This window comes from Callospermophilus lateralis, chromosome 7, assembly GCF_048772815.1.
Source record: "Callospermophilus lateralis isolate mCalLat2 chromosome 7, mCalLat2.hap1, whole genome shotgun sequence".
NCBI classification, from domain to species: Eukaryota; Metazoa; Chordata; class Mammalia; order Rodentia; family Sciuridae; genus Callospermophilus; species Callospermophilus lateralis.
Window position 1 is genome coordinate 115,010,535 of NC_135311.1, and position 25,822 is coordinate 115,036,356.

General features: G+C 49.6%; 1 protein-coding gene across 3 annotated transcripts; it reads left to right on the top strand.

Moving 5' to 3' along the window:
- The first annotated feature begins 1,979 nt into the window (after positions 1-1,979).
- Nt5c1a (5'-nucleotidase, cytosolic IA) lies at positions 1,980-24,092 on the top strand. Of its 3 annotated transcripts, XR_013091813.2 has the most exons (7): positions 1,980-2,179; positions 10,267-10,434; positions 10,888-11,017; positions 12,700-12,822; positions 14,812-14,996; positions 16,516-20,048; positions 21,848-24,092. XR_013091813.2 is itself a non-coding variant. In XM_076860675.2 (6 exons), the coding sequence occupies exons 1-6, from the start codon at positions 2,054-2,056 to the stop codon at positions 16,879-16,881; spliced, it is 1,098 nt and encodes a 365-aa protein (XP_076716790.2). In that variant the 5' UTR covers positions 1,980-2,053; the 3' UTR covers positions 16,882-20,302. The 3 variants fall into 3 exon arrangements, 2 of the variants coding, with proteins under 2 accessions (XP_076716790.2, XP_076716791.1); XM_076860675.2 differs by lacking the exon at positions 21,848-24,092 and having other exon boundaries at positions 16,516-20,302; XM_076860676.1 differs by lacking the exons at positions 1,980-2,179; positions 21,848-24,092 and adding an exon at positions 9,637-9,730 and having other exon boundaries at positions 16,516-20,302.
- The last annotated feature ends 1,730 nt before the right edge of the window (positions 24,093-25,822 follow it).

Consider the following 25,822-nt stretch of genomic DNA (forward strand, 5'->3'; position numbering starts at 1 on the left):
TGAACTTGTGATCCTCCTGCCTCAGCCTCCTGAGTTGCTGGGATTACAGGTGAGCACCATGACACCCAATTAGACTTTCAATTATTTATTACTGTGTATGCCGGGCATGGTGGCTCATACCTGTAATCCCAGTGACTTGGGAGGCTGAGGCAGGAGGATTGCAAGTTCAAAACCAGCTTCAGCAATGACGAGGCACTAAGCAACTCAGTGAGACCCTGTCTCTAAATAAAAATACAAAATTGGGCTGGGGATGTGGCTCCGTGGTTGAGTGCCCCAGAGTTCAATCCCTGGCACCCCCCCTCAATTATTTATTACTGTGTTACAAGCTACCCCAAAGCTTAGTGCTTGAACCAACACTTTATTATTTTTCACAATTTCATGAGTTGGCTGGGTCCACCTGGTTGGTTTTTCTCCTTCATGTTGACTGGAGTCACGTAGGTGAATTCTGCTGGGGCAAGGCTGGGGCTGAAACAGCCAAGATGGCCTCACTGATGTGCTGTCACCTGGGAAACCCAGTTCTTCACTGGCTGCTGCTGCTTCTTGCTGTCCTTTGTTTGTTTGGGGTGCTAGGGTTTGAACCCAGGACCTCACACATGCCAAGCACATGGTCTACACTGAAATACATCCCCGACCTCTATACTGGCTTCTTATACTCCGTGGCCTCTTTGCAGTAGAATGGTCCACACTTCTTTACATGGTAGCTGGTTCCCAAGAGGGCAAAAAATGGAATCTGCGTGGCCTCTTAAGACTTCAGCTTGGAAACCATATAATGGTAATTTCTACTGCATTCTGTTAGTCAAAGCAAGTCACAAGGTCACCTCAGACAACTTCACCTTTGGATAGGATAGGAGGAGTGTTATCAAATTAGCAAAGGGCAGGCAGAATGGGAGAGGTCTGGGTTCATAACTAGAAATTATCTGCTAAGTCTTGGGAAGGACAAACACACATCCCCTCACTCCTATAACTTTTTTTGGTTACTATAATTTCCCTCTTTTTCCCAAACAAGGTTTGGTTGGTTCCTCCTCACATGGTGGAGGCCAGGAAGATCCCTCCTTTCTGTATTCACTCTTAGACTTCCTGACCTGTTCCTTGGAATGGATGATATTCATAGTTCAGGGCTCTGCACCAAAGGGACAATACCCTGGAATTCAAAAAAAAAAAAAAAAATCCCACAAATGGCAGCCTAACATTTGTTTCCTAGGCCCTACTTCTAAGCTCCCGCCTCCAGCCCCTCCATAACTTGTAAATAACCACTCCCAATTCGGCAGGTGGGACCTGGGAACGCGCGCCCTCTGCTGGCCAATAAGGAGCCAGCGAGAATCTGGGCTCAGAGTCCCAGTTTCTTCGATCTGGGTTTCCCGCTAGGCCAGGGCGCAGAAGAGGCAGCATCGCACAGTGTCTCGACCGCCTCCGCCATGGTATAGAAGGGCTGCTGGCTGGATCTCCCACTTGCCCCCCGCTGAGGAGCAGGTCCCTGTTGGTAGTTGGAGTTGTCCATCCACCTCCTCCTCAGTCCGCAGGATGCCTAGGGTCTGAGGGAAGGGGACTGCTCAGGGTCCTAGGGTTCCAGCATTCTGGCATCCGAGGGGTTCAGAGGGACGGTTAGCTTTGGAAAGGAGGGTGGAGAGTCACTTTCCATTTTCTCTTTTGGTGATCACCACACTCTAGGTGAGAAAAGTTGTCAGATCTCCCCTCTCTCCATGCCCTTGAACATCATCCTGACAATCCCGAATCCGCAGCAGCCTACGAGCTTGCAAATCTGGAACCGCATCCCTCCATTTGCTTCAGGCGCGGGTCGGTCGGGAAAGGAGAGTTCTGCTGTACCCCCGCACCTATAGCAGCAGCAGCACGCCGGCGACAGAGAGGGCGAGCCTAACCTCCCGGGTCCCCCACCCGCGGCGGGCGGGCGGGGCGGCGGCTCACGCGGACACCCTGGCCGCTGCTGCCCGCCCTCTTCTCACGCCCCGCCGCGCCTTCGCTCCCGCAGCCCAGCCCCGCGAGCTCCGCGTCTCCGCAGCCGCCTGCTCCAGCCCGGGAGGGTCAGAGCTGGAGCATGGAACCCGGGGAGTCCCGGGAGGCCCGGGAACCTGGACCCGGGGCAGAGACCGCCGCGGCCCCGCGCTGGGAGGAGGCCAAGACTTTCTATGACAACCTCGCGCCCAAGAAGAAACCTAAATCGGTAAAAGCGGGGCATGGATGGGGAGATCGGGCCGGGAAAGGGTCACTCAGAGGCGGGTTTGCAAGGCCCCTGGGAAGGGACCCGTAGTGCCCCTCTGGGAGGGAACGCAGCTCCTCTGCTCCAGAATGCGCCCAGCAGTTGGCTCAGGCTCGGGTTTATTTTGGGAGCTCGGTTCTGGTGGTTGTGTGTTGTTGTTTATTTCTTTCTTCTCTCCCCCCCGCCCCCCGGGCTCAGTTTCCACGCCAGGATCCCCCTCCCCCCAAGTGTTATCACTGCTCAGATGGGCTGCGACCCAGATTACCTCCTTCCCCACTATCCGGGGTGCTCGGGTGCACTTGTTGGCAAAGCTGGTCAACCCCGCCTGAAGCAGCGTCCCAGGCTCCGGTAACTCGAAACTGGAAACCTGGCTCCTCTCTGTGTGCTCCCCTCTCCACTTATCTGGGCACCGGGTTCGGGACCCAGACCTCTGTGTTCGAGCCATAGCCTGGGGCCCTGCTCTCGGTGTCGGGATGCTGCCCTCCCTGCGTCCTAAAAGGAGCTTCTTGCTCCAGGCACTGGAGATCTGCTCTGTGCGCTCAGGCCTTTGTGCCCCTCATTCTAGGGTCCCAACGCTGGGTTCTGCACCCCAGTAGCAAGCTCTGCTCCCCCTTTGAAATGGACATTAACATCCCAAAGTTGAGTCCAACCTTTGAGACCTCACACAGAGGAAAGAGCTCCTCTTCCCTTGTGGGATAAATCACAAAGCCCTGGTCTGCCTTTAGCCTTGCTCAGTCCATCTTCCCAGATGCTTGGGGAAGGGACTGAGGGTAAAGGCTGGCCTGGGTATATTCACCAAAGACCTTTAAGCTTCCTTTCAAAGAGCCTTTTCTAGGAAGCTCACCCCAACAGTCATTCTTTGGACATCTCTAGGCCTTGGTCATCCATGGCATTGAGATATTGATTAAACTGTACCCCAGTCAAAGGAGTTCACAGTGCACTGTTGGAGGCTCTGGAGATGGTGGGTGCTCAAAAAAAGATCCCACATGGTGCAGTGGGAGCAGAGAGGAGGGAGTGACTGCCCACCAGGAAAGGCTTTGTGGAGTTGGTATTTCAGCTGATCTTAAAACCTGAGTAGATGGAGTTTCCCAGGCAGAGAGGGAAAAGATGGAGATGTCTTTGAAATCAAGGACTGTGTTTCAGAATAAGGACTCAGTAGGAAAATGTGGGGTTATTCAGAGAAGAGTAACAGAGATACTGTTGGGTGGAGGAACTTGGGGCTTGTGGACAGGGCCTTAGTGAGATGAGGTTTTCAAACTAGGTTCCGTGGAGACCCATGTTTCAGGGGGCCTGCAGACAATTGAATACAATTTTCTTTCTTCTTTAAACTATGTTTTAAACTATTAAAAATATGTGATAAAGCCCAACTCACTCAAATGTGTTCATTGGAGATTTCAGCACTATGGGGACCAGAGACATATTAAATTGTGCTACATTTTTAGCAAACCTCAGAATAAAGCTTTTCCTCAGTTCTATTTAATAGAAAAGCATCTTGAGATTGTAAGCCCCATTATTTAACAAAATTAAAACCATTCCCACTTGCAACCACTTATCTGTATGAATCAGGGCTTTCTCAACCCTGCTCCAAAACAAAAACAGAAACAAATTGGCTGGATTCTAAAGCTTAAGTCTGCCCTGGCGTCCACACCCCTGGTTTTATGTTTGTTCTCATCAAAACAGCTATGTTGTTTTTGTTGGTCGACTGTATAATAAATACATTCATAAATATATATTATATGTTTGAATTTGTAAAATAAGCTCATACCTATTATTTATGGCAATATGATTTTCATATTGAGGTTCTGCCTAAGAGTTCATTTGAATAAAAGGACAATCTACATTAAAAAAAAAAAAAAACATGGAGACCATAATGGACCTATTATAGGATTTTTCAGCAGGGGATTAAATTGGTCCCTTATTTTTTGCCTGATCCCAGTTTCATTCTAGATGATCACTCTAGGACTGTTTGCTGGATGGATTGGAAAGGGCAGATCTGGCAGAAGGCATAATAGACAGAAGGCAAAGCTAGATTGATGTTGTGGCCTGGGGGCTGGAGAGGAGATGGATGTTGGAGATTGGAGTGGCTTTAGTGTTCCAAATCCTATTCCTCCCCAAGCACCAAGAACCAGGGAGCTCAGGCCCAGAGGTCAGTCATGACCCCTCCAGCCTCCCTCATGGATCTCTGGGAGGCAAGGAACCTGGAGGCTTCCCAGCTCCTATTCCTTCCTGTAGTAGCCCCTCTTCCCACAGGCTATTTTGGGGGCTTTAGGTCTCCTGGGCCCCATCAGGGCCTGGCCTGGACTTATTCTTATTCCCAGGAGCCTGAGGGAAATATTTAACTGAGTGAAGGCACATAGGAGGCCCTCACCTTATGGGGTCAGAGGACTTCCTCAATCCAGAGCTCTTCTGTCCCTTTCTCCCAGCCACCCTTCTCTCTCTAAGTCCTTCCAGAAATAATAGCATTTGGGCTATGTTCCTATCTTGGGTGCACTAGGCAGAATCATGTTGATTTATATGGAAGCTTCTCAGGCAGGCTGGAGTGGGAGTGGTAGCTGAGCTGCCCTCTATTAATCTTCCTTCCCCACCCCCTAAGTCAGAGCAATGCCTCAGCCCCAGCAGAAGGCAGGGAGCTGGCAGGACTCTGGCTTCCTAGAGCCAGAGCTTCCAGGCTGAACCAGTGTATTGTTTTGACCCATTTCCCAGTCTGAGATGTGGGCTGCTTTCTGATTTTGGTGCACCTGACAACACGTGACCAGGTGTTAGAGATCTGGCCAGGCTCAGGAGGGTCTCTAAGCACCCTCTCACCTGTTCTTCCGGTCAGCTTGGAGTCTTGACTGCCATGCATCTATTCCAGCTGGAGCCGCATTTCCTACAGCAGCACATGCCCTGGAGGCCCTTCGACCCCACTTTACTTGTGTTGTGTTGAGAGTAGTCTGGGGGTGGGGAGCAGAGTCCTTGCCTTGGGAATTCCATTTTGAGAGGGAAAAAGTGCCCTGCTCTGAGACTCCACACTCAGGGAGGGCGGTACCTCTCACCATTTCTCCCAATCTGGAAAGGAAGGCTAGGGAAGGTATATCCAGGGAAGTCACTAAAGTAACAGAGGTTGGGGACTTCTGGGAGTCATCATTGAGGAGAGCCCTATCAAGGGAACTGCTGTGTGGACAGAGGCCAGGATAGAAGTCGAAAACTGGGATCTCATCTTGGCTCTGCCTTGACTTTGCTGTGTGGTGTAGAGCAAAACTGCCCCTCACTAGCCTACTTCCCTATCTGGAAAAGAGGGAAGTAGAGACTCCTGAGGCCAAGGCAGCCAGGATGATTTTTCTTGCAATGGTCAGGAGTGGGATGAGATGGGGTCTGGGTAGCTCGGCCAGGGGAGACTCAGGACTTGGCAGTCTGGCAGAGACTGTGGGACAGAAAGTGGGGACTGAGACCTTGGCTGGCTGCCTGGGCTGGAATGACAGGCTTGGGAACCTGCCTGAAGGGACTGGAGAGCAGCTGGCTCTCTGTCCTTCAAGGGAGCATGGGTCTGTCCCTGGGGTAGTAAGCCCAGAGGATAGGGTAGGAGAAGCCCTGTCTCAAAAGCATATAGAATTCCTAGATTCATGAAGAGTGAATGTCCCCACCTCTGACCCTACCCTTACCATCCATGGCCATCACCCTATCACCCCCTTTCCTTTAGGGCTTTTGACTTTAGCTTCTTCCTTGAAGGATCACCAGTGTTGATGGGGCTAGGGGGGTGCCCAGCCCAAGGAAACACAGACATACAGTGTTCAGCAACTGGGAAAGACATTTGGGTTGAACCTAGGAGGAGGACCTGTTCCACCAGTCCTTACACTGACCCTACTTGCCACATACACCATCTTGGTTGGGGTTAAAAGCTAATGCTTTGCAAACTGAGGTCAGTCAGTCACATGACCTTGGGGAATTCTTTGGCTCTCCATTCCTGTTTTTAGGTTCTAAAGCTGCACTAGCCACTAACTATACGTAGATATATAAGTTCATTAAAATTAAATGAAATTAAAAACCCAGGTCTTTGGTCTCACTAGCTATACTTCAAATTGCTCCATAGCCACATGGACAGCACAGATTATGGAACATTTGCATTATCACAGGAAATTCCACTGGACAGTGTTCTTCTAATGAATGGCATGAATCCCTGCCTTGAAGAAGAATCATAAATAAGATCTACGGTGGCAGGGATCTCCTCTATTGTTTTCAGCTATGTCCCCAGCATAGTGCCTGTCACATCATGATCATTCAGTGTTATCAACTAATTGGAGCCCAGGTTTGACCCCAGAAAGAAGCAGTGGGGTGGGGTTCATAGCCCACAGGGCTACCAGGAAACAGGCCAGAATTTGAGGTCCACTCACAAGTCTTGACTTCAATCTGAGCCCCTGTCTCCTTACCTATAAATAGGAATCATGATCTAGGACTTCCCAGGTCACAGAGATGTGGAAGGACTCTCTGGGTGTCCATGAATCCCTTGGGTACCCACATTCTGATCCTTGCCAGGGACTAAAAAGAGTCCAGCTGCTGTCTATGGTGTCAAACTCCTCTCCCCTTTCCACCAGAAGTGGGTGTCTTAGACCATTTGGGCTGTTATAACAAATAGTGCCATAAACTCAGTGATTTTTACTGTAAACAACATAAATTTATTTATTTATGGAAGCTGAAGTCCAAGATCAAGACACCAGCAGACTGGTATCTGATGAGGGTCCACTTTCTGATGCAAAGATGGAAATTTCTAGCTGTGTCCTCACACGGTGGAACAGGCAAGGCAAGCTCTCTGGTGTCTCTTGTATGACTACTAATCCCATCATGACCTGATCACCTCCCAAGTCCTCACCTCTTACTACCATCACCTTCCCTACCACACCGTGAGCTCTGAGAATGGGAGCCATGTCTCTACCCAAGCTCAGGTGCCCGGCATAAAAAACTGGTCAATGTCCACCAGTTTTACACCAACTAACAAAATATTTTCTGGGCACCTGCTATATTTGAAGCAATCTGAACAGATGAGGGCACTGCATTGGAATTTCTGTTTCATGTTAATTTTTTCATTTTTGTTTTGTACCGGGGATTAAACTCAGGGTCACTCAGCCACTGAGCCACATCCCAAGCCCTTTTTTTGTATTTTATTTAGAGACAGGGTCTCACTGAGTTGCTTAATGCCTCAATTTTGCTGAGGCTGCTTTTGAACTCAAGATCCTCCTGCCTCAGCCTCCCCAGCCACTGGGCTTATAGGCATGTGCCCCCGTGCCTGGCTCCATGTGAAGTTTTTTATTGCACACACTTTCTTATTGAAATATGTTAAAAGTATATTGATGCTGGGCCCAGTGGTGCACACCTATAATCCCAGTGACTCTGAGGCTGAGGTAGGAGGATTGCAAGTTTGTGGCCAGCCTCAGTAACTTAGTGAGACCCTTGTCTCAAAATTTAAAAAACTTTTAAAAGGGGAGTGTTGTAGGAAGGGCCTTTTCTGGTGTGTCTTTTATAAGAATAACTAATCCCATCATGACCTGATCACTTTCCAAAGGCCTCACCTCTTACTACCAATACTTTGAAGATTGGGTGACGGCAATAAGTGGCAGAGCACCCCTGGGTTCAATCCAATGAATGTGACATAACTTTTCTATGTTCATATGTGAATATACTACCAGTGAAACTCCACATCATGTACAACCACAAGAATGGGATCCTAACTAGAATAAGTTATAATCCATGTGTGTATAATATGTCAAAATAAACTCTACTACCATGTATATCTAAAAAGAAAAAATAATTTTTTAAAAAAAATTAAAAACATATATACATGTATATGTGTGAAATATTTTTGAAATATGTTAGAATTCCAGAGGTATTAAAGGTTTGCTGAGCACCTTTCTGTGCCAGGCACAGAGCTATAGTAATGAAACCAGACATGGTGGCACACATCTATAATCCCAGCGATTCAGGAGGCTGAGGCAGGAGTATCACAATTTCAAGGCCAGCCTCAGTAACTTAACGAGACTCTCTCTGTCTCTGCCTCTGTCTCTCTCTCTCTCGCTCTCTCTCTCTCTCTCTCTCTCTGTCTCTCTCTCTCATGCTGGGGATTAAACCCAGGGCCTTGTGCATGCAAGACAAGCACTCTACCAACTAAGCTATACCCCCAGTCCAGGACCCTGTCTCAAAATAAAAAAATAAAAAACTTCTGGGGGCTTTGCTTGCTGGTAAACTATCCCTGGGTTTAATCCGTCATACTACTACTGGTACCAATAATAACAATAACAGATGAGATGTTCCTGCTTCCTTCCTAAATTCACCTAGAAAAACGTTAAATAAGTGATTATAATTTAATGTTAATTGTACTAAGAAGGAAACCCACAGCAGAGGTATCAAATGGAGACTGTGGTGAGGGTAGTCTTCCTGGAGGTGACAGTCTAATTTGGGACCTGTAGGTTGAGTAGAAGTTACCTGGACAGAGAGTATGAGAAACAGCATATCCGTAAAGGGAACCGCAAAGGCTCAGAGGAAGAAGGGCAGGGTGTGTCAGATGTGAGAAAGGTCACATTGAACAAGACTGGGAAAGCAGAAGCTGAGAGTGGGGAAAGAGAAAGGGGCCTGTTGTGAAGGACTTCCAACTCCATACCAAAGGCTGCCAATTCCACTCTGAAAAGAGTGGTCACCACCGAAGAGGTGGGCTGTGCTCCCATCTGCACTTTAGGAAAATCCCCCGACAGCAGCATGAGTGAGAAACTGTAGAGGGTGAGTGGTGTTGATGGCCTGGTGTCTGGTAGAGAAGACAGAAAAAAAGTGGCTGGATCTTGGTCGTATTGACTGCTTGGGGTGATTGGCTGATGGAGAATGGAGCCGGGGAAGAAGAAGGAGTGAAGCTGCTTCAGGGTTCTGCTTCTGTGGACAGTGGCGTGTGGGAGACCAACCTCGCACGTGACTGAGTTAACTCCCCTGCTGGGCGATGTGGCGTCAGGCACCCATGCCGCTAGACTGCCCTGCTCTTCTAGGGTTCGAGTGACCTGTGTCTTCCTGCCCAGGCTGTGTCTTCCTACAGCCCCATGGGTGGAGCTATGCCCACCTGTTCCTTTGTAATCTTACCCCTTGCCCTGTTTAGGATAGAATGTTCCATGGAAGTGCCTTGTGTGTGTGTCCCCTTCTCTTACTGTGCCTTTGAGTGTGGCCTACCCAGGTGTCAGTCAACCTGCTGACAGTGGACATCATGAAGATAGACTCAGCCCCCTGAAACCTGATCCCTTGTCTCATTTGAATAGCTTCTCCTCAATAAAAGGGGTCAGCGCTTGCTCTCTCTCTCTCTCTCTCTCTTCCTGTGGACCTTTAAGGTCAGAGGAGCCGTCGCAGTGACCCAAAGAAAAAGGTATTTGTGTCTCTTGTGTGATTATTTTGCGCAGCCCAGTTAGCCCAGTTTACCTGGAGTGATCCCTGAGCCATTTAGTCGCTAAAACGGAAACCGGGCAGCAGTGCTGTGGAGCTCTGGAGTGGATGGTGGTGCTGAGCCTGGAGGTTAGGGAAAGGAGGAGGGATCAAGCTGGGGGTGGAGGAAGTGGTGGCAATTCAGCCTCAGGCATGATGAGTTGAAGCTGGGGCACTTGGATATTTGAATCTGGAGCTCAGGAGACAGATCTGGGCTGGAGATAAATTTTCTTATGTAATTGCTATGTTCCTGGCCATCAATTTCTTCCTTAGGGCATGTAGCTCTCATTTCCTAATGGAAACCACCTGGATCTCAAGCATCAGTCATACTTGGGCCACATACATCATATTCATTTTTCTGCTGTATTCAGATGTCCCAACCAAACTGCGAACTCCCTGAGGGCACGTCCCTCCTTCAGATTGCACTCTAGATGGCCAGCCACCCTCTGCCTCTGGGTTCTCTGTAAACAGGGCCCTAACCTGTCTGCCTCTTCCCAGACTGAGTCTCTTTAGGGAAAAGCCTGGGTCTGGGTCTTTTCCACGTCTTCAGTAGCTGAGGGGTTTGCATAGGAACACCTGCCCCAGAGCAAGTCTGAGTGACGACCCTTACTCCTGCACCTCTGCAGCCCAGGCCTCAGAATGCTGTCACCATTGCTGTGTCCTCCCGAGCCTTGTTCCGCATGGACGAGGAGCAGCGGATCTACACGGAACAGGGCGTGGAGGAGTACGTGCGCTACCAGCTGGAGCACGAGAATGAGCCCTTCAGTCCCGGGCCAGCCTTCCCCTTCGTGAAGGTGAGGGGCAGGTCCTGCGGCTGCCCACAGAGTGCCTTCGTGGGGACTAGAAAAAAAACACTCCCATGATTGTCTGAGCAGGGAAAAGGAGCCCCCTCTGTACAGATGCAACCCCACCAGGGCACAGGCTTGGCTAGGGAACAGAGCCTTTGTGGGAAGAAGAGGCCACCCCTCCTCTGGACTGATGTAGCCCTGTGCCAGGTAACCAGTTTGGTGAGTGGCCCTCACTCACCTCTTTTGTGAGGTGCTCCTGAAGAGCAAACACCCTGCACAGCCGTGGAGAACACCATTAGGAGATGGTCCCTATGCATTGTTCTCATCCCAAGTCTGCCTCGGACCTCCCCTCCCCTCCCTTCCCCACTCCTCTCCTCCCCTCCTCTTATTGGATCCCTGGCCACCAACTCCAGGTATCCATCATAAGAATCTGAGCAACAGGGTGTCCCCTCCTTCCAGGCTCTGGAGGCTGTAAACAGGCGGCTTCGGGAGCTGTACCCCGACAGTGAGGATGTCTTTGACATCGTGCTCATGACCAACAACCACGCTCAAGTGGGAGTTCGCCTCATCAACAGTATCAACCACTACGGTAAGCAAGAGGCCCTACCACACCCCCGCGGATGGGCCACACTAATGCAGCATCAGTTGGTACCCACTGGACCCCTAAGTTCAATGCTATACTGGTGAACTGGCTGTTTACGAAAACCAAAAAACCCTGATTTGAAGTGTTGCCAGTTTTCAGGTGTCCATATTCCTGCAATGGCTGATTTCAAGCCACCCATGGTTGAACAAAATCCAACCAAATGTCTCACAGAATTCGTTTGACCATAGGCTCTCCCACGCTGACACAAGTCAGCTCCACACACAGTGCACAGGCCCCACTCCCTGTGTGACAGCAGCGCTTTCTGTCTCCATGCCTCTTTACCTGCAATGAGGCTAAAAGGCCACACAAAGCTGCTGGGAGAATCACAGGCAGCTGCTAGAGTAAAAGTGCTCTGTGTCTCAGTCCACACTTTTGATTAAAAATACTTGCCAAGTATGGTGGCACACACCTGTCATCCCAGTGGCACAGGAGGCTGAGGGAGGAGGATTGTGAGTTCAAAGCCAGCCTCGGCAACTTTGTGAGGCCCTAAAGCAACTCAGCAAGACCTGTCTCTAAATAAAATATGAAAAAGGGCTGGGGATGTGGCTCAGAGATTAAGTGCCCTTGAGTTCAATTCCACGTACCCACCCCTCAAAAAAGATACTAGACCCTCCAGAGCTGGCTTCAGATGAAGAAAATAATTTATTAGGTTCCAGAGTGTCTCAGAACCTTGGGGCAGGAAGTAAAATTGGCCCACAGAGGCCGGAAGCCAAGTTCTGGAAAGCCCTTACTTATGCTTCTCTAGCAAGTTCACATTCTCTTTGTCTTTCTCTCTCTCTCTCTCTCTCTCTCTCTCTCTCCCTGGTGGCCCCCAAACTGGATTTCTCTGCTTTCTGAATACAAAACAAGGAAAAGCAGAGAAATCCAGTTTGGGGAGAGAGAGAGAGAGAGATTTCTAAGACCTTGTTTTAAGGAAACAAGCTAATCCAGTTGGCTTTATTTAATTTACTTTAATAATTCTTTATTTGGGGTGCTAGGGATTGAATCCAGGGCTTTGTGTGTAAAAGCATGATTTCTACCACTGAGCTATGCCCTCAGCCACCAGTTGGCATGTTTTAAATATTAATTTCAAATTTATGGGAGCAGGAGTGATACTAAAAATATTTAATCGCCTGTGTGATAGGTGCTGAGCAGTCCACACGTGCCAAGTAGATAGTGCTGGAGCTGGCCCTGAAAGACCTCTCTGGTGCTGGGCATTTCACCTTTCTGTGGACTTTGGACTGTGGACTGTGAGCTGTGAGGAGGACAGGGTTCTGGGTAAGGGGCTGAAGTAGTGATAGATCACTTAAAACAACAGCAGCCGTCGACCAGCAAATATTTTACACCCTTGGCAGCCATGGGGACTAACTGTTTGACAGCTGGGTCAGGTGTCTATAGGTTCTGCAGTCTATAGCGTCCTGATTCCCTGACAAGAAGGAATTTCTGTGAGCTGGGCAGTTTCATCCCCATGTCATTGATGAGGGGTGAAGGGGCTCAGAAGGGAAATGCTGGCCTAAAGTCACAGAGAATTACTCTGCTGCCCACCACCACACGAATCCAAGATGGCACTCCTTAAGCACAGAGAATCCATTCTAAAACCTGGAGGATTGACCCTGGCCTCACCTGGGTGCTCGCTGCCTCCTCCCCAGATCTGTTCATCGAGAGGTTCTGCATGACAGGAGGGAACAGCCCCATCTGCTACCTCAAGGCCTATCACACCAACCTCTACTTGTCAGCTGATGCAGAAAAAGTGCGAGAAGCCATTGATGAGGGTAAGTCAGAATGAGGAGGGAAAATACAGGAAGTCTAGCAAAGTGGTCTAGGAGGTGGGAGGCCTGGGTCCTAAAACTATACAGGTGCTGGGAGTTGCTATGGTAACTAGAGAGGGGCCTGTGCCTAAACTCCTGTGATCTGTTTATAAAGTCTGAAAACAAGGCCCCACTTATTCTACTTTCCCACCTCCTGCTCTACTGTGTTAAAGATGGATTTATTCATCAGCATTACCCAACCTTCTGTTTCCATGGAAACCCTCCTTACAGCCCAGAAAGCTACTTCCTTCTAAGATTCCTCCAGGTCAGTGAGAGTTCTGATTCCTGTATGATCATGGGCAGTTCCTGCCCTTTTTTGAGCCAGTGGGATGGGGGATCCATATCCGGTCCAGCCAGAGTGATGGGCTCAGGAAATGGCCAGCATCTCCAGCAGCTGGACTGGCCAGAGCTAAAGTGAGGCCAGGAGATCCAGGGGCAAGTTCCAACAAAGGGGAGTTCCCTCTATGAGCCCTTTTCAAGGGGAGACTATGGTGGCCAGGATAGACTCAGTCCTCCCCATGGGGTGTGTATCCAACTTACACAGGCCACAGAGGAAGAAGGACTGCCCGGCTGCCTGAGAAGACTCCCCGGGCTGAACACTACAGTGGCAGGATTCATATCCACTTTTCTCTTCCTCTTTCTTGCTTTCTCCTGCCTGTAAGCCTGGCCACTCTCCTGACGCCTCCCTCTCCTGGGCTGTTGGGAGCTCCACAAGGCTTCTTTAATCAGGACCCAGGAGCCATTTCCCTAGGCAGATGTCACACTCCCTGGTTGAGGCCTGAGTGCTGACATGTAGGCATGCTTCTGCGAGCCTGTAACCTGACCTCAGGCTAGGGAGCAGGAGAGTGGTCTGGAGGGAGGCCCTGCTCAGGGTCAGATGGTTCTGGGTCACCTTGGCTTTGGCATTAGCAGAGCTGAAAAGGTGCCTAGCCTGATGCCCAGGGGCTGCCCTGCTGTTGGCATCCTCAGGCTAGCGAGGTTGCTGTGAGGCCTGTACTGTTCACTCCTCCTAAAGCTCTGCTGAGCCCTGCCTCTATGATCCTGGATTCCAAAGAGCAGGACAGAAGTGGCCTTCAGAGAGAAGAAGACAAGCTGCCAGGTTTCCAGCCTCTTAGCACTGGTGCTCTGGGTCCAGGGCAGCTCTAGCCTTTCGCCTGGGTTCCCACAGAGAAGTCCCAGTTATGGAGACTGCACACAGTCAAAGGCAGCTTGTGCTACCACCCCCTAGGGCCCCCTGTATTGCTTCATGGAACCCTGAATGGCCAACCTGCCCTGAGTAGGGCATACCCGGGAACCATTGTGGTTGTAGACATGGTGCCCACACCCATCCCACCCCTAATGCAGCTTGGCATCTCAGCCCCAGACAGAGCCATAAGGACCTTAATTTTATCTTGGCCCAGAGAAGGCGAGTGACTTATCACAATCAACAGCGAGGGAGTGACCAGGGCTAGCCAGAGTAAAGGGCTCCTTTCCAGACCCTCCGTAGATCCATATCAGGGGTCTGTGAGGAGCCCTGAGCAGGAGAGTAGGGCCTGGTGGACCTTCTTCCCAGGACCAGCTCTTTGGCTGATCCCTAGCATGATTTTTCTTGGTATTAAAATTCCTTCATACTATTTGGTAAAGAACTCTTGCCCTGAGCCCTCTGAAGCCTCCTCCTGCCTCCAGGACTGTCCCAGACCTCTCCACATAGGTGAGGGCCCTTAGCACCCAATGTTGGAGCTACAGCTCTGTCTACTCCTATGGCCAATGTCCATGAGCTAACTACTGGTTTTTAGATATTTTTAACATTAACTCTCATTAACCTTGCCCTCTGTCCTGGTGGGGGAGAGCAGGTGGGGTGAGTGTAGCCTGAGATAACCCTCTCTGGCATAGCTTGAGACAGCCCTCTCTGTACCACCAGGGGCCCCCATTGCCTGCCCTGAAGACAGACAATGCTTGCCTCTCTCTGCCCAGGGATTGCAGCTGCCACCATCTTCAGCCCCAGCAGGGATGTCGTTGTGTCCCAGAGTCAACTGCGCGTGGCTTTCGATGGGGATGCTGTGCTCTTCTCAGACGAGTCAGAGCGCATTGTCAAGGCGCATGGGCTGGACAGATTCTTCGAGCATGAGAAGGCCCATGAGAACAAACCTTTGGCTCAGGTGCTCTACATCGTCCCAGAACCCCTGAGAAGAACAAGGTGGCTCCCTAGAACCTGCCCTTGGTCAGAACCAAACCTGGGTTCAGCCCAGACTCTAGCCAGGTCCCCTCACCTAACCTAAATCCCTCGTCCCTCTCGCTTGGCCCCAGCCCCCTCAGTGAGCTCCCACCCCTTTACTCAGTCCCCATCATCCTCACTGAAGTCTCCATGGTCTCTCTGAGCCCCATCTCTGAACCTCTTCCCCTTCCTTACAGCTCCAATCCCTTTTCTGAGGTCTCTGTCCCTTCCTGAAGTCCTCCTTCCTTTCTGGAGCCTAATCCCCTTCTGAGGTCTCCACCCCTTCTCTGAAGTTCTCATTCTCTAAGTCCCCACATCTCTCCAAAGGCCTTACCTCCCCCCTCTGAATCCACCATCCTGTCTCTGGATCCCTCAGCTCCTCTCTGGTATCACCTCTGAGTAAGCTCCTGTTCCTGAAGAAACTCCCGTTCCCCTTCCTGGAGGACAGGAAGAACTGGATTGGCACCCCACAGGGGCAGGCCCACTGGAGCAGGGACATCTGGCTGGGGCATGGGGTAGGGCGCTGGGACAGACTATATGCTTGGGCCACTTCCTGCTATGCCTCGGTGAGTGGGATCAGGGACTTCAGTCACACTCAGATTGCTCAAATGGGCCTCTGAGAATGGAACATGTCTTAATACTTGTTGAAAATTTCTTGGGGTTGGAGCTGTGGGGTTCTCCAGTCTTCCTGGGAGCTCCAGTTTGAATTTTTCCCAAAAATCATTTTCTCAGAGCAAGACAATTTTCCCACTAAGTGGTCAATAGAGGTCCAAGGACTACTGCTTGCTCTGAGTCATCCAGCAAGGCAGAAGTCTCTAAGCCTAGAAGCCCAACTTATTCCCAGCTACTTTAGAAATAAGCAGTCTTCATCATCTTCCAGTTCTTAATTCATATATCCTCATTAACTCATGTCTCATCACACTGTATAGAATTGAAGAGTTGGGACTTTTCATTGCTCTGGGCACTGTAGAGAAATAAATCCTCTCCCTGCCCTCAGAGAGCTTGAGACTGACATCCTGAGCCACCTGTGTGCCCAGGGGCAGGTTCATATTCACCAGATACACATTGGCCCCTGTGTCCCAGATGTTGACAGCTGGAGGATGTCCATGGCAGAGGTACTCATTTTAATATCTTCCCTTCTGGGGGCACAGACGGCCATGCTTACAGAGCTGCCAGACAGACACCTGCTGATGGGGGCCTGGATAGATACGCACACTAACAATTGCCCAGGTACAGTTATTCTGGCACAGCCCCAATCTCAGTAAGACAGACTCCAGACTGAGGTACCTACAGCCCCACTGATGCACACAGGAACCCCAGCAGGCACAGCAAAACTACCCGAGAGATCTAGGGATCCTGAAAAGTTTTCTCAGACCAACAAGGAGGACACTAGTGCCTCAGGGAGAGGAGGGGAGCACTTGTTGGGGAGGCTGAGCTCACAGTGTTCCCTTACTTTTTCACAGGGCCCCTTAAAGGGCTTCCTGGAGGCACTGGGTAGGCTACAGAAGAAGTTCTACTCCAAGGGCCTGCGGCTAGAATGTCCAATCCGCACCTACTTGGTGACAGCACGCAGCGCAGCCAGTTCTGGGGCCCGAGCTCTCAAGACCCTGCGCAGCTGGGGCCTGGAGACGGATGAGGCCTTGTTCCTAGCTGGAGCACCCAAGGGCCCCCTCCTGGAGAAGATTCGCCCACATATCTTCTTTGATGATCAGATGTTCCACGTGGCTGGGGCTCAGGAGATGGGCACCGTGGCTGCCCATGTGCCTTACGGCGTGGCACAGACACCCCGGCGGGCTGCACCTGCAAAGCAGGCCCCATCTGCACAATAGCTGAGCCACTTCACTTCAGGCTCCCTGTCTTAGTTCCACACCTTGTCTGGTGGCCCCTTCTAGTTCCTCGCCATTCTGTCCTTCTGCTCTCATCCCTTTGGGTGAGGTACTTGTAGGAAATCACACAGACTGGGTCAACGAACTGACTGACCATGCCCCCTTTTGGGCAAACACTGTGCCATGATCCTAGCTAGGACAATAGGATCATGCAGAGTAGCTTGGTTTCAGGGAGAAGTTGATGGGACTGAGCAGAGGAGGGTCAGCAAAGCCAGGATGCTTCAGAAGGGGCTTGGGATAAAAACCAGCCCAGTGCAGTGCCAAGAACTGCTGTGGAGAAGGTGGACCTGGCATCTGAGCTCTGCCCTGGCATTAATGCTTGACTTTAACTCCTTCCCCTTCATGGTCCTCAGTTCCCACATCTTTTAGGTGGTTTCTAAATTCTCCTTTAGCCAGAGAAGTTTTTTTTTTTTTTTTTTTTAATGAAATTGCCTTTTGAAGAAAGCATTCTGTGCCAGGGCTGCTGGTATGCAGCCTAGAATGTACAAATCACACAAAGGGACACTTTCTCTAGGCCAATTATAAAATGATACCTCTTCCTGTGGCCAGACCCAGGCTGAGGCTGGGCTACGCAGCTTTGTTAACAAGATATAGGCTGGATTTCAGCCCCCAAGTACCCCTCAGCCCAGAGGCCTTTGTTAAAGGACACAATGTTCCATAGCAGCCCTGTATATATCTTTCCATGTTTGGAAATCAGTGGACAACGTGACCCATCTGCTTCCTAGAATTCTCTAAGTTGGACCATCAGGGGTCAGCTGCCAAAGTGGAAGTTTTTCAGAAAGGAGTTGGGAGGAAATTGAACCTGCACGCAAGTTCTCCTTCAGCCAGCAGGGGGCACTGCAGGCTCTTCCTGGGGAGGAGCTTTGGTAGCTGCTGCTGCAGGGTTTTCTCTGCTTCAGATTTTAGCCAAGATTCAGTTGTTGTGTCTGCCAACCCCTCTTATTGGCCCTTGGTCCTGTTGTGCTGTTAAGCAGCTCTGCCAATGGGGAAAGAGGTGGAATATCTGTGGCCCCAAACACAGGGGGAGAAACCGCAGCGTCTGAAGTGAGCAGTTGTCCATGCTGACCCAGAGGGTAAGGCACTGCCTGGGTGAAGTAGGAAGTGTCAGGAGGTCTGATCTGAGACCCAGAAGTACCAAGGCAGTAATGACTTAGGAAGGAGCTGGATGTGCACTAGGCAAAATTCTCCCACTGTGGATAGTGAGCCGAAGGCAGTCAGAGCTGCCTTGGAAGTAACGAGCTCTCTGTCACTGGGATGTTGTGTAAGGGATTCTGGAATGAGGCAACCTCCACTCTTCCAGAAGTTCCTGCAGCACCTCCTTCACCACCTCCAGAGAGCCCTGATGAATCAGTCTCCTCCTTTGCTGAGCAGCCTTGGCTCTCTGGGAGAAAGGAAAGAAGCATGAATGGCTGATGCCCATGGAAGACCAAGAAGGGGTGAGCAGACATCTGTGCACTGATTGCCCATCTCCCCAAGGATCCTAGCTATGAGTGGGCATTTCGCAAAGAAAACCAAAGGCATCATTAGAGGGGGCAAGAGCCTATAGGTGTGGGGGTGAAGGGCAACCTGCGGAGCCTACTCAACCTTTGTCTTTCTGAGCACTCAGCCCAGGGTCTGAGTGAGCACATGTCCCAGGCAGTGTGGCACCAGGTAGCAGTCGCAGAAAGATAGTCCAGGAAGGAGGAAAAAGAAGACCGAGGTGCTTCCAGAAATGAGTACAGTTTGGGTCAGAAAAGAAGTGCTGGCTGTGCTTGGGCTCTGGGTGTCAGAGGCCCAGAGAGGCTGTTTGCAGGGAAGAAGGGCAAGGCTGGACTGAGTGCCTGAGACAGACATTACCACAGCTGCCTTAGGGACAGTGGCATCATGGCACCCAGATGGGCGTGTAATGAAGGTGTTTTTGTAACACAGCCATTTCCATCACATAACCAGGACTCTTTAGGCCAGCAGAGGCGGCCTTGGGGCAGAAGGTCTGGTGTGGAGCTTCCTCTACAATCAGTGCTCTTTGCCTGGCCACAGATTCTGTGCAACCTAAGAACAGTCACAGGGAAATGAAAAGGAAGAGAGAGGGAACTTGGCCTCAGGTCACCTCCATTTTGGCAGGAGGTGACAAAAAGCCTCTGGCCTGCCTGCCACTGGGGTCACAGTCATGCTCTTGGAGGAGCCTCCAGGACTCACAGAGCCCGTGGCCATAAGAAGCCTACAAAGCTGGACACAGTCTAGGCTCATAGAATGGCACAGGCTGCCTCACTAAGGACTTACGCATGGTGAGGGCAGCAGATGTCATCAAATTGAGATAAACTTCAGAGATTCTAAAACCCATGAAGTCTATCCCGAGGGCCCAGCGATGAACACCACAGACCCTTCAGCTCTCTGAGGAAGCAGGAAAATATGATGCTAGAAGCAGAAAGATAAGGTACAATAAAAGCTGTGAATTTCACTGGGGCATCATTAATAGCTATAGAGAGCCTTGGGCAATGAAGAGACACCGAAGGTCCAAACTCTATTACTGAAACCACAAATGGGCACCTCAAGCCCAGAAAAGAGCTTTCAGAAGCTGGAGTAAAAAGCTAGAAGTCCTGGGGGCAGGTTTCATCACAACCAGACAAGCCTTCTGATGGTCTCAGTGCTGAAGAGGGACCCAGGGGTGAGGAGCATTGTTTATTGAATCACCAGGAAATTAAAAAGCCAGATGAGCATCAAAGACCCAGGCCTGACTTAGGACTGCAGCACTAGGGCAGAGGTGCCACAGCTTCTGGAATGCTGGACCCTTTAGTTGAAAACACCACTTCCCCAAGTTCTGCAGATCACTGGACCCAGGAGTGTTTGCCAACAATGGAAGTGACCCAATGGAACTGCCACTTAGCAGGAAAGCAGAAGCCCTGTTATTAATCACCAAAAACTGCTAAGATCATTGCAGATAGCCCCCTCCCCTACCTGAGGGGCAAATCAAGAATAGTGGGAATGTAACAGAATATGTCAGGAACAAAAGAAAAGAAACCAGCAAGAAATTCAAATCCAAGATGAATTCAACATTATAATGATATTCAGCTGGTGTACACCCACACAGCCAAACTGATGATCAAAATATTGAAATAGCTCCTTACCAGATGGTAAATAGCCCTGCCCTGAGTCCCCTGAGTATCCCTTGGTGACCTCAATTATTCTGGGTCCTACAGTGTGAATGCTCCATCTCCCACGGTTCAGTCCTGCAGAGGCTGTGCTAGCACCATGGCCAGTGTCCATTCTGTTTCACGGTGTCCTAGTCTTGCTGGTTTAGGGAGCTAAAGTAACTTGCCCAAAGCCACTCAGATAGTGAGTGGCAGCACTGGGACTCCCAGATGTGTCTGTATGTTGCTTGCTGGGACCAGGCTCCCTGCTATTTTCCATACCATTCTATACGTAGTGATGGCAAGAGAAGTCCCACTCTGAGATCTTCACCAGAGAAGCTCTCTGGACAGCCAGTGAACATGTTGATTTCCTGCATGTGGAATTGCTGGAATACATCTGACTGGGTAGATTGTGGTTATAGATTCATAAATAGCTGAAAATCAATTTAAATCAGAGCCAAAGATTTGCAGATCCCTGGGGCACTTTCAAATGATCCCAAATTTGGTGGGACCTTATTTGAAGACTCCTGGTTTGAGCAAATGAAGAATTTGATAAATGAGGGGCTCTTGTACCAAATATGACCCACCCCCTATTTTTGTCAAATTTCTAGATTTTTTTGTTGTGTGCATGTGTTATTGAATTTTGGGTTTTTGTTTGTTTGGGTACTTGGGATTGAACCTAGGGATGCTTTACCAAATTCCTTTTTATGTTTTATTTTGAGACAGGGACTCACTAGGCTGCTTAGGACCTGGCTAAATAGCCCAGCTTGACATTGACCTTGCAATCTTCCCACCTGAGGCTCCTGAGTTACTGGAATTACAGGTGTGTGCCACCACACCTGCCTGGCAAAAACCTTTGGCTATTTTTAATGCAGCAAGTGCTCTAGTTTACACATGTCTCTGACTGCTTTTGTACTCCAGCAGCAGAGTTGAATGGTTACAAAAGAGACTATGAAGCAAAAAATGTTTTTTCTGGCCCTTTAGAGAAAAAAGTTTGCTGACCCCTGGGCTAAGATAACATTAATGGCCACACCTCAGTGGGATGAATTAGGTCACATGCCCCGAAGCACATGAGGACAGAGGTTGGCTCCACTGCCAAGGGGGATGGGCTCTGTGCCCCTCTGATCCTTGCCTGCACTGCAAATCCATTTGAGGATTTAAGATTCCAAGTTTTTATTATTCTCAAGTGACCTGAGCTGATGTGGGAGGGGCAGGAAGCAGGACCCTTGACTAGGGAAGGTCTGTGCTGGCTGTCCAGCATCTGCTCAGAATGGCTTTGTGTTTTCACCTCTTTATGGTCCTCATGGGGTCTTTTGGGCAGTGATGAGTGCTAGTAGAGGGATGGGGGATAAATGTAAGCTTTGGATAAAGTGAAGTGCCCACTGTTGACTTGAGTGCCTCATATCAACGAGTCATCCCTGTGCATGCTCTGAAAACAAGGACAAATTCTTCATGAAGAGGGTTCCAAGAGGGCTTTGGCTGGCTCAGAAGTTATTTACCACATGAAAGATCAAAGTCCAGTAAAAGCTGGAATGACAGTTTTCTTGTGCTGTGAGGGTGTGAGCAACAAACTTCCCTTCACCAACAAGCTGTGGACCGGAAGTTTCCAAGATCCACCATAGAAATAGCAGTGTGGAAGTTGTCCCTCTAAGCCAAGGTTGTTTTCACCATTTCATCTCTTCTAAGCCCAGACTTGGCCTCAGAATCCTTCTCAACCCAGCATTCCAGGCAGTCTCTACCAGTGGGTTGGAGGTGAAAGATGAAACCTAGTTTGTCCTATCAGTGTGGCTATTGCTTTCCAGGAGTCCTGGATGTCCATGCTTTGATACTGTGCTGCAACTCTGAGGATACCAGGCTCTCACCTGATTCCAGTGAAACACAGTGAGGAGGAGGATAATGGCATCCCATGGTTGGCAGCTTATCTGGAAGGGGGCCTGAGAAGCAGTGTCCTGGGTTTTGTCCTGGGTCTCTAAGCAAAGTGCAAAACCCCCTCTTGCCGGTAGGTGGCACTGCATGCCCGTACTCAGCTGCCAGCTGTAGTGATTTTGAATCTGATTTACTTTGATCTTCTTTCATTCTACTTAATACTATGCTGGACTTTCCCTACCAAGTAGCCCTTGCCAGCCATAAAGGACTTCAGGTGCTCTGAAAATGTTTTCTAAGCATACCTGAGTGACGAGCTGATTGTTCTTGCCGATAACCACTGTGATTGTGTGGATGCACACAGTGTGTGCAACCAGATAAAAACTGTGCATGTGTGTATATTTACGTGGGTATGTGTAGTGGCTCAGGTAGCTCTTCTGATGATGCTGTGTGTGTGTGTGTGTGTGTGTGTGTGTGTGTGTGCATGTTTGCACTCCTCACTAGGAGTGTACAAACTGTTATCTCCATTGAGGATCCTCAGTTTGTGGGGGCCAGCCCTGCTTCTTGGAACTGGTTCTGGCTGTTCCCATCATTTCATGGACATTGCATGTGTGTAGCGTGGGGGCCACTGAGGTCAGTCCCCTTAGCCTTCTTCTGCAACTTCTAGCCTCTGGCCAAAGCCTTGGCTTTTAACCCTGTCTCCCACCCCTACTCTCTGTAGCCTTAGCAAGGAAGTGATAGAATCTGGGCTAGGACAATGCTTTTGACTCTACCTGCCTAACTCCACTTGTTTCTTCCCTCCTCCTAATAGTGTCATAACCAACATGTACAGTTGGGCATATTGTGTACTGCAAAGCTCCAGAGGAGCCCATTCACACGTGACATGGGTGATGCCCAAAGCTGCAAAACCTGCCGAGTGTGCAGATACCCTGGCCATGTCATGGCTGTGTCTAGGATAGTTGCTTTCCTCCCTGAACCCTGGCCCAGCCCAACCTAGGCTAGCATTCCTTCCTCTGCTTGGATGGTCTAGTCTGAACTTCTAGCCAAAAGTGACTTACCCTTGACCTTGATTGGGAAGTATCTCTCTGATGAGCCAAGTCCCAGAGGAATATGAAAGTGAAATATGGCTGGGAACTTTTAGTTACTCATCTTTGCCAAGTAAAAGGCCCCATAAGGTGAATCAAAACCGTAGATGGAGGTCAATGACCTCTGTCCTCCTGGCTTGTGGGTGGCTACTCCTTCATGGGAAGTCTGCCACTGAATTAGGGTAAAGACTCAAGGCTGGACATGTAGCTGCCACCACATAGAAAATCACTGAGATCACCATAGACCAGTTGCACAGGCACAGGTCACAAACCCTGATGCCTACAGGGGCTGAGCAGCAAATAGAAATGAGTAAAGGGGATTAGCAGAGCCATTAGGGAGATGGAAAACACTGACCAGGGCCCGACAGATGGCTGCCATGTGGGAATGCAGGCTGATATTGCTGCATATTCCACTCAGTTTTTCCCAAGAACCTAGAAGTCTGGACTTTGAGATGTTGGCAACTATTTCAAATTCAGAAAACACCAGGCAGGCCAAAAAAAGCATATCTTGTAGGCTAAATCCGGCCCTTGAATCTCCAGTTTACACTGCTACCTGGGCCCAGGGAATGGGATTTTTAGAACCAAGTAACTGAGAGTAGGAGGTCATTAAACTCAGGCTCATAGTTTGAGGACGACAAGAGTTCAGTCCCTGTGTGTTTTAAACTTAATAGTCCCATATCCTTAATCTCTGGTTTCTACTTAAAAGCATCTCAGTATCCCCAGATTAAAACAAGATTAAGAGTGAAGCCATCACACACAGTGTGGCTGTGTCTGCCTGGCAGAAGCCCTTTGCTGCACACCATTTGCTGCCCTGCTTCTCCCTCGCCTGCTCCCCCTGAGTTGCTGTTTATGATAAACCTCCCAAGTGCCTCCTTTAGAGGTCAGAGCATGTGCCTCTTCATCTCCATGAGTCCCCTCGCCTGGGGTTAGGCCTTGCACACCCTTCCCAGCTTTCCTCCCTCACCTGCTCTTAGCACGCTCCATGATTCCAGCTAGGTCTGGCTTTTTGCATCATTCACCGGGTCACGTGATCAAGGGCTACACGCTTATCCCCGTGGACCCCTCTCCCTCCTCATGCTTGTCGATGCCTTCATTTACAACGAGGGCTTCTGCTTCTTAAAAGCCATTCAAATAAACAGAAAAGGTTTTGAATAAATTTATATTGTCTCATTTTTTCTCCCAAAATTGTATTCAAAAACTGGTGTATGGCCCCTGAGAAATGTTAATGGGGGTACAGGTAGTGAGCTGGCCTGGGACCAATTTCATCCCTTGGTATGAGAGTCTCTCTGTAGATTCTCCCCTCTCATGAAGACCACCCTGAGGGCAGAATCTGCAATGGATGGCAGTCCTGAGCCTCTCAGAAAGCAAGCTTTCCCCAGTAGGGCTCCTGACGTGGACTCAGTGTTCCTATCTGGAACTACAAAGGGTGGACATGGTGTAGGAGGGAGAAGAGAAGATGAGAAAGGATTAAGATGGAGGAGTAAGGGGTAACCCCAACTCCAAATTTATTGTCACATAATCTTTTTCCCTGTATCTCAGCATCTTCCTGCATTTCAGAGTCTCTGTGGGGCCAGAATCCTGAAGACTGAGTGATTCTTGCTCAGAGTGTCTCATGATGCTGTAGTCAAGCTGCAGTCAGCCATCTGAAGGCTTGATGGGGGCTGAGGGATCTGCTTCCAAGATGGCACACTCATGTGGCTGTGGCAGGTGGCTTTAGTCCCTTCCCACAGGGTTGCCTGCGTGTTCTCATGACATTGTTGTTAGCTTCCCCTGAAGTGAGAAATCCAAGAGGGAACAAGAAAAAAGCCACATGATCATTCATGACCTAGCCTCAGAAGTGACACATTACCACTTCACATATTCTGTTGGTCACACAGATCAACCGTATTACAGTGTGGGAAGGGACCATACAAAGGTGCTAATACCAGGAAGTAGAGACCATCAGGGCCATCTTGGAGGCTGACTACCAGATGTCTTACTTCCATCAACCTGGTGTAACCAGGGTCCTCCAGGGTTATTTTAGTCTCCTCTGACTCCTGGCTTAACTAGTCTCAAATGCACCTCCACAATACTCCCAACAGGAAGTCCCTCCAATTTCTCACCTCCACCCACCCAATCACCAGAGCTGGGGAAAAATGATATTCCTCACCCACTTCCTTCCTCCCACCTCCCATCCAGGAGAAGCCCTCCTCCAGGAGCCCCAGAATCACCAGCTTGGAGACCTCAAGGAAACTGTGTTCTGAGATGTCTTGATCTCACTGGGCATCTTTACAATGCCCATAGGTCAGCACTACCAGAGCTGGTGTGCAGCCAGTGAACCATGTCCTAGGTGAGGGAAAGGGCAGAGCAAAGGGTGGGTGGTGACCAGATACCCTCTGCTACTAGCCCTGAATGAACAAACCCAGCTCTCTGAACTGATTTCCACTTACAGATGAGGAATCTGAGGCTCACAGAGGTAAAGTCACTCATTCAAAGCTAATAAGTGACAGACAGACAATTTAAGTCATCTGATTGCAGAGTGTCTCTTACATGCTATACTCTCCTGACTCTCTTTTACATTTTTAAGATAAACCCCACAGAAGAAATTTGGAACTCTAATTAAGTTAGTTTGAGTTATATCTCCTCAAACCTCAGGAATAGAATAAATTATTTTCTGCCATTGGAGTTACGCTGGGCAAAAGTTTTAGGAACGGTCTTTGGTGGGCACCTCTCTAAGAAGCAGATCCATCTTTATGGATGAAAAGACTGGTTGCTGTTGCCCTATTATTTTTTGCCTGGGTGGGAGACCTGAGTGAAATTTTCTTGTCCACATTTTACAGAAGAAGAAAC

Bases quoted from the DNA above. Each gene is read 5' to 3' on its own strand.
- Nt5c1a (XM_076860675.2), top strand. From the start codon at position 2,054: ATGGAACCCGGGGAGTCCCGGGAGGCCCGGGAACCTGGACCCGGGGCA. The intron at 10,435-10,887 runs GTGAGGGGCAGG...CCCTCCTTCCAG, and splicing joins CAGCCTTCCCCTTCGTGAAG to GCTCTGGAGGCTGTAAACAG. The intron at 12,823-14,811 runs GTAAGTCAGAAT...CTCTCTGCCCAG, and splicing joins GCGAGAAGCCATTGATGAGG to GGATTGCAGCTGCCACCATC.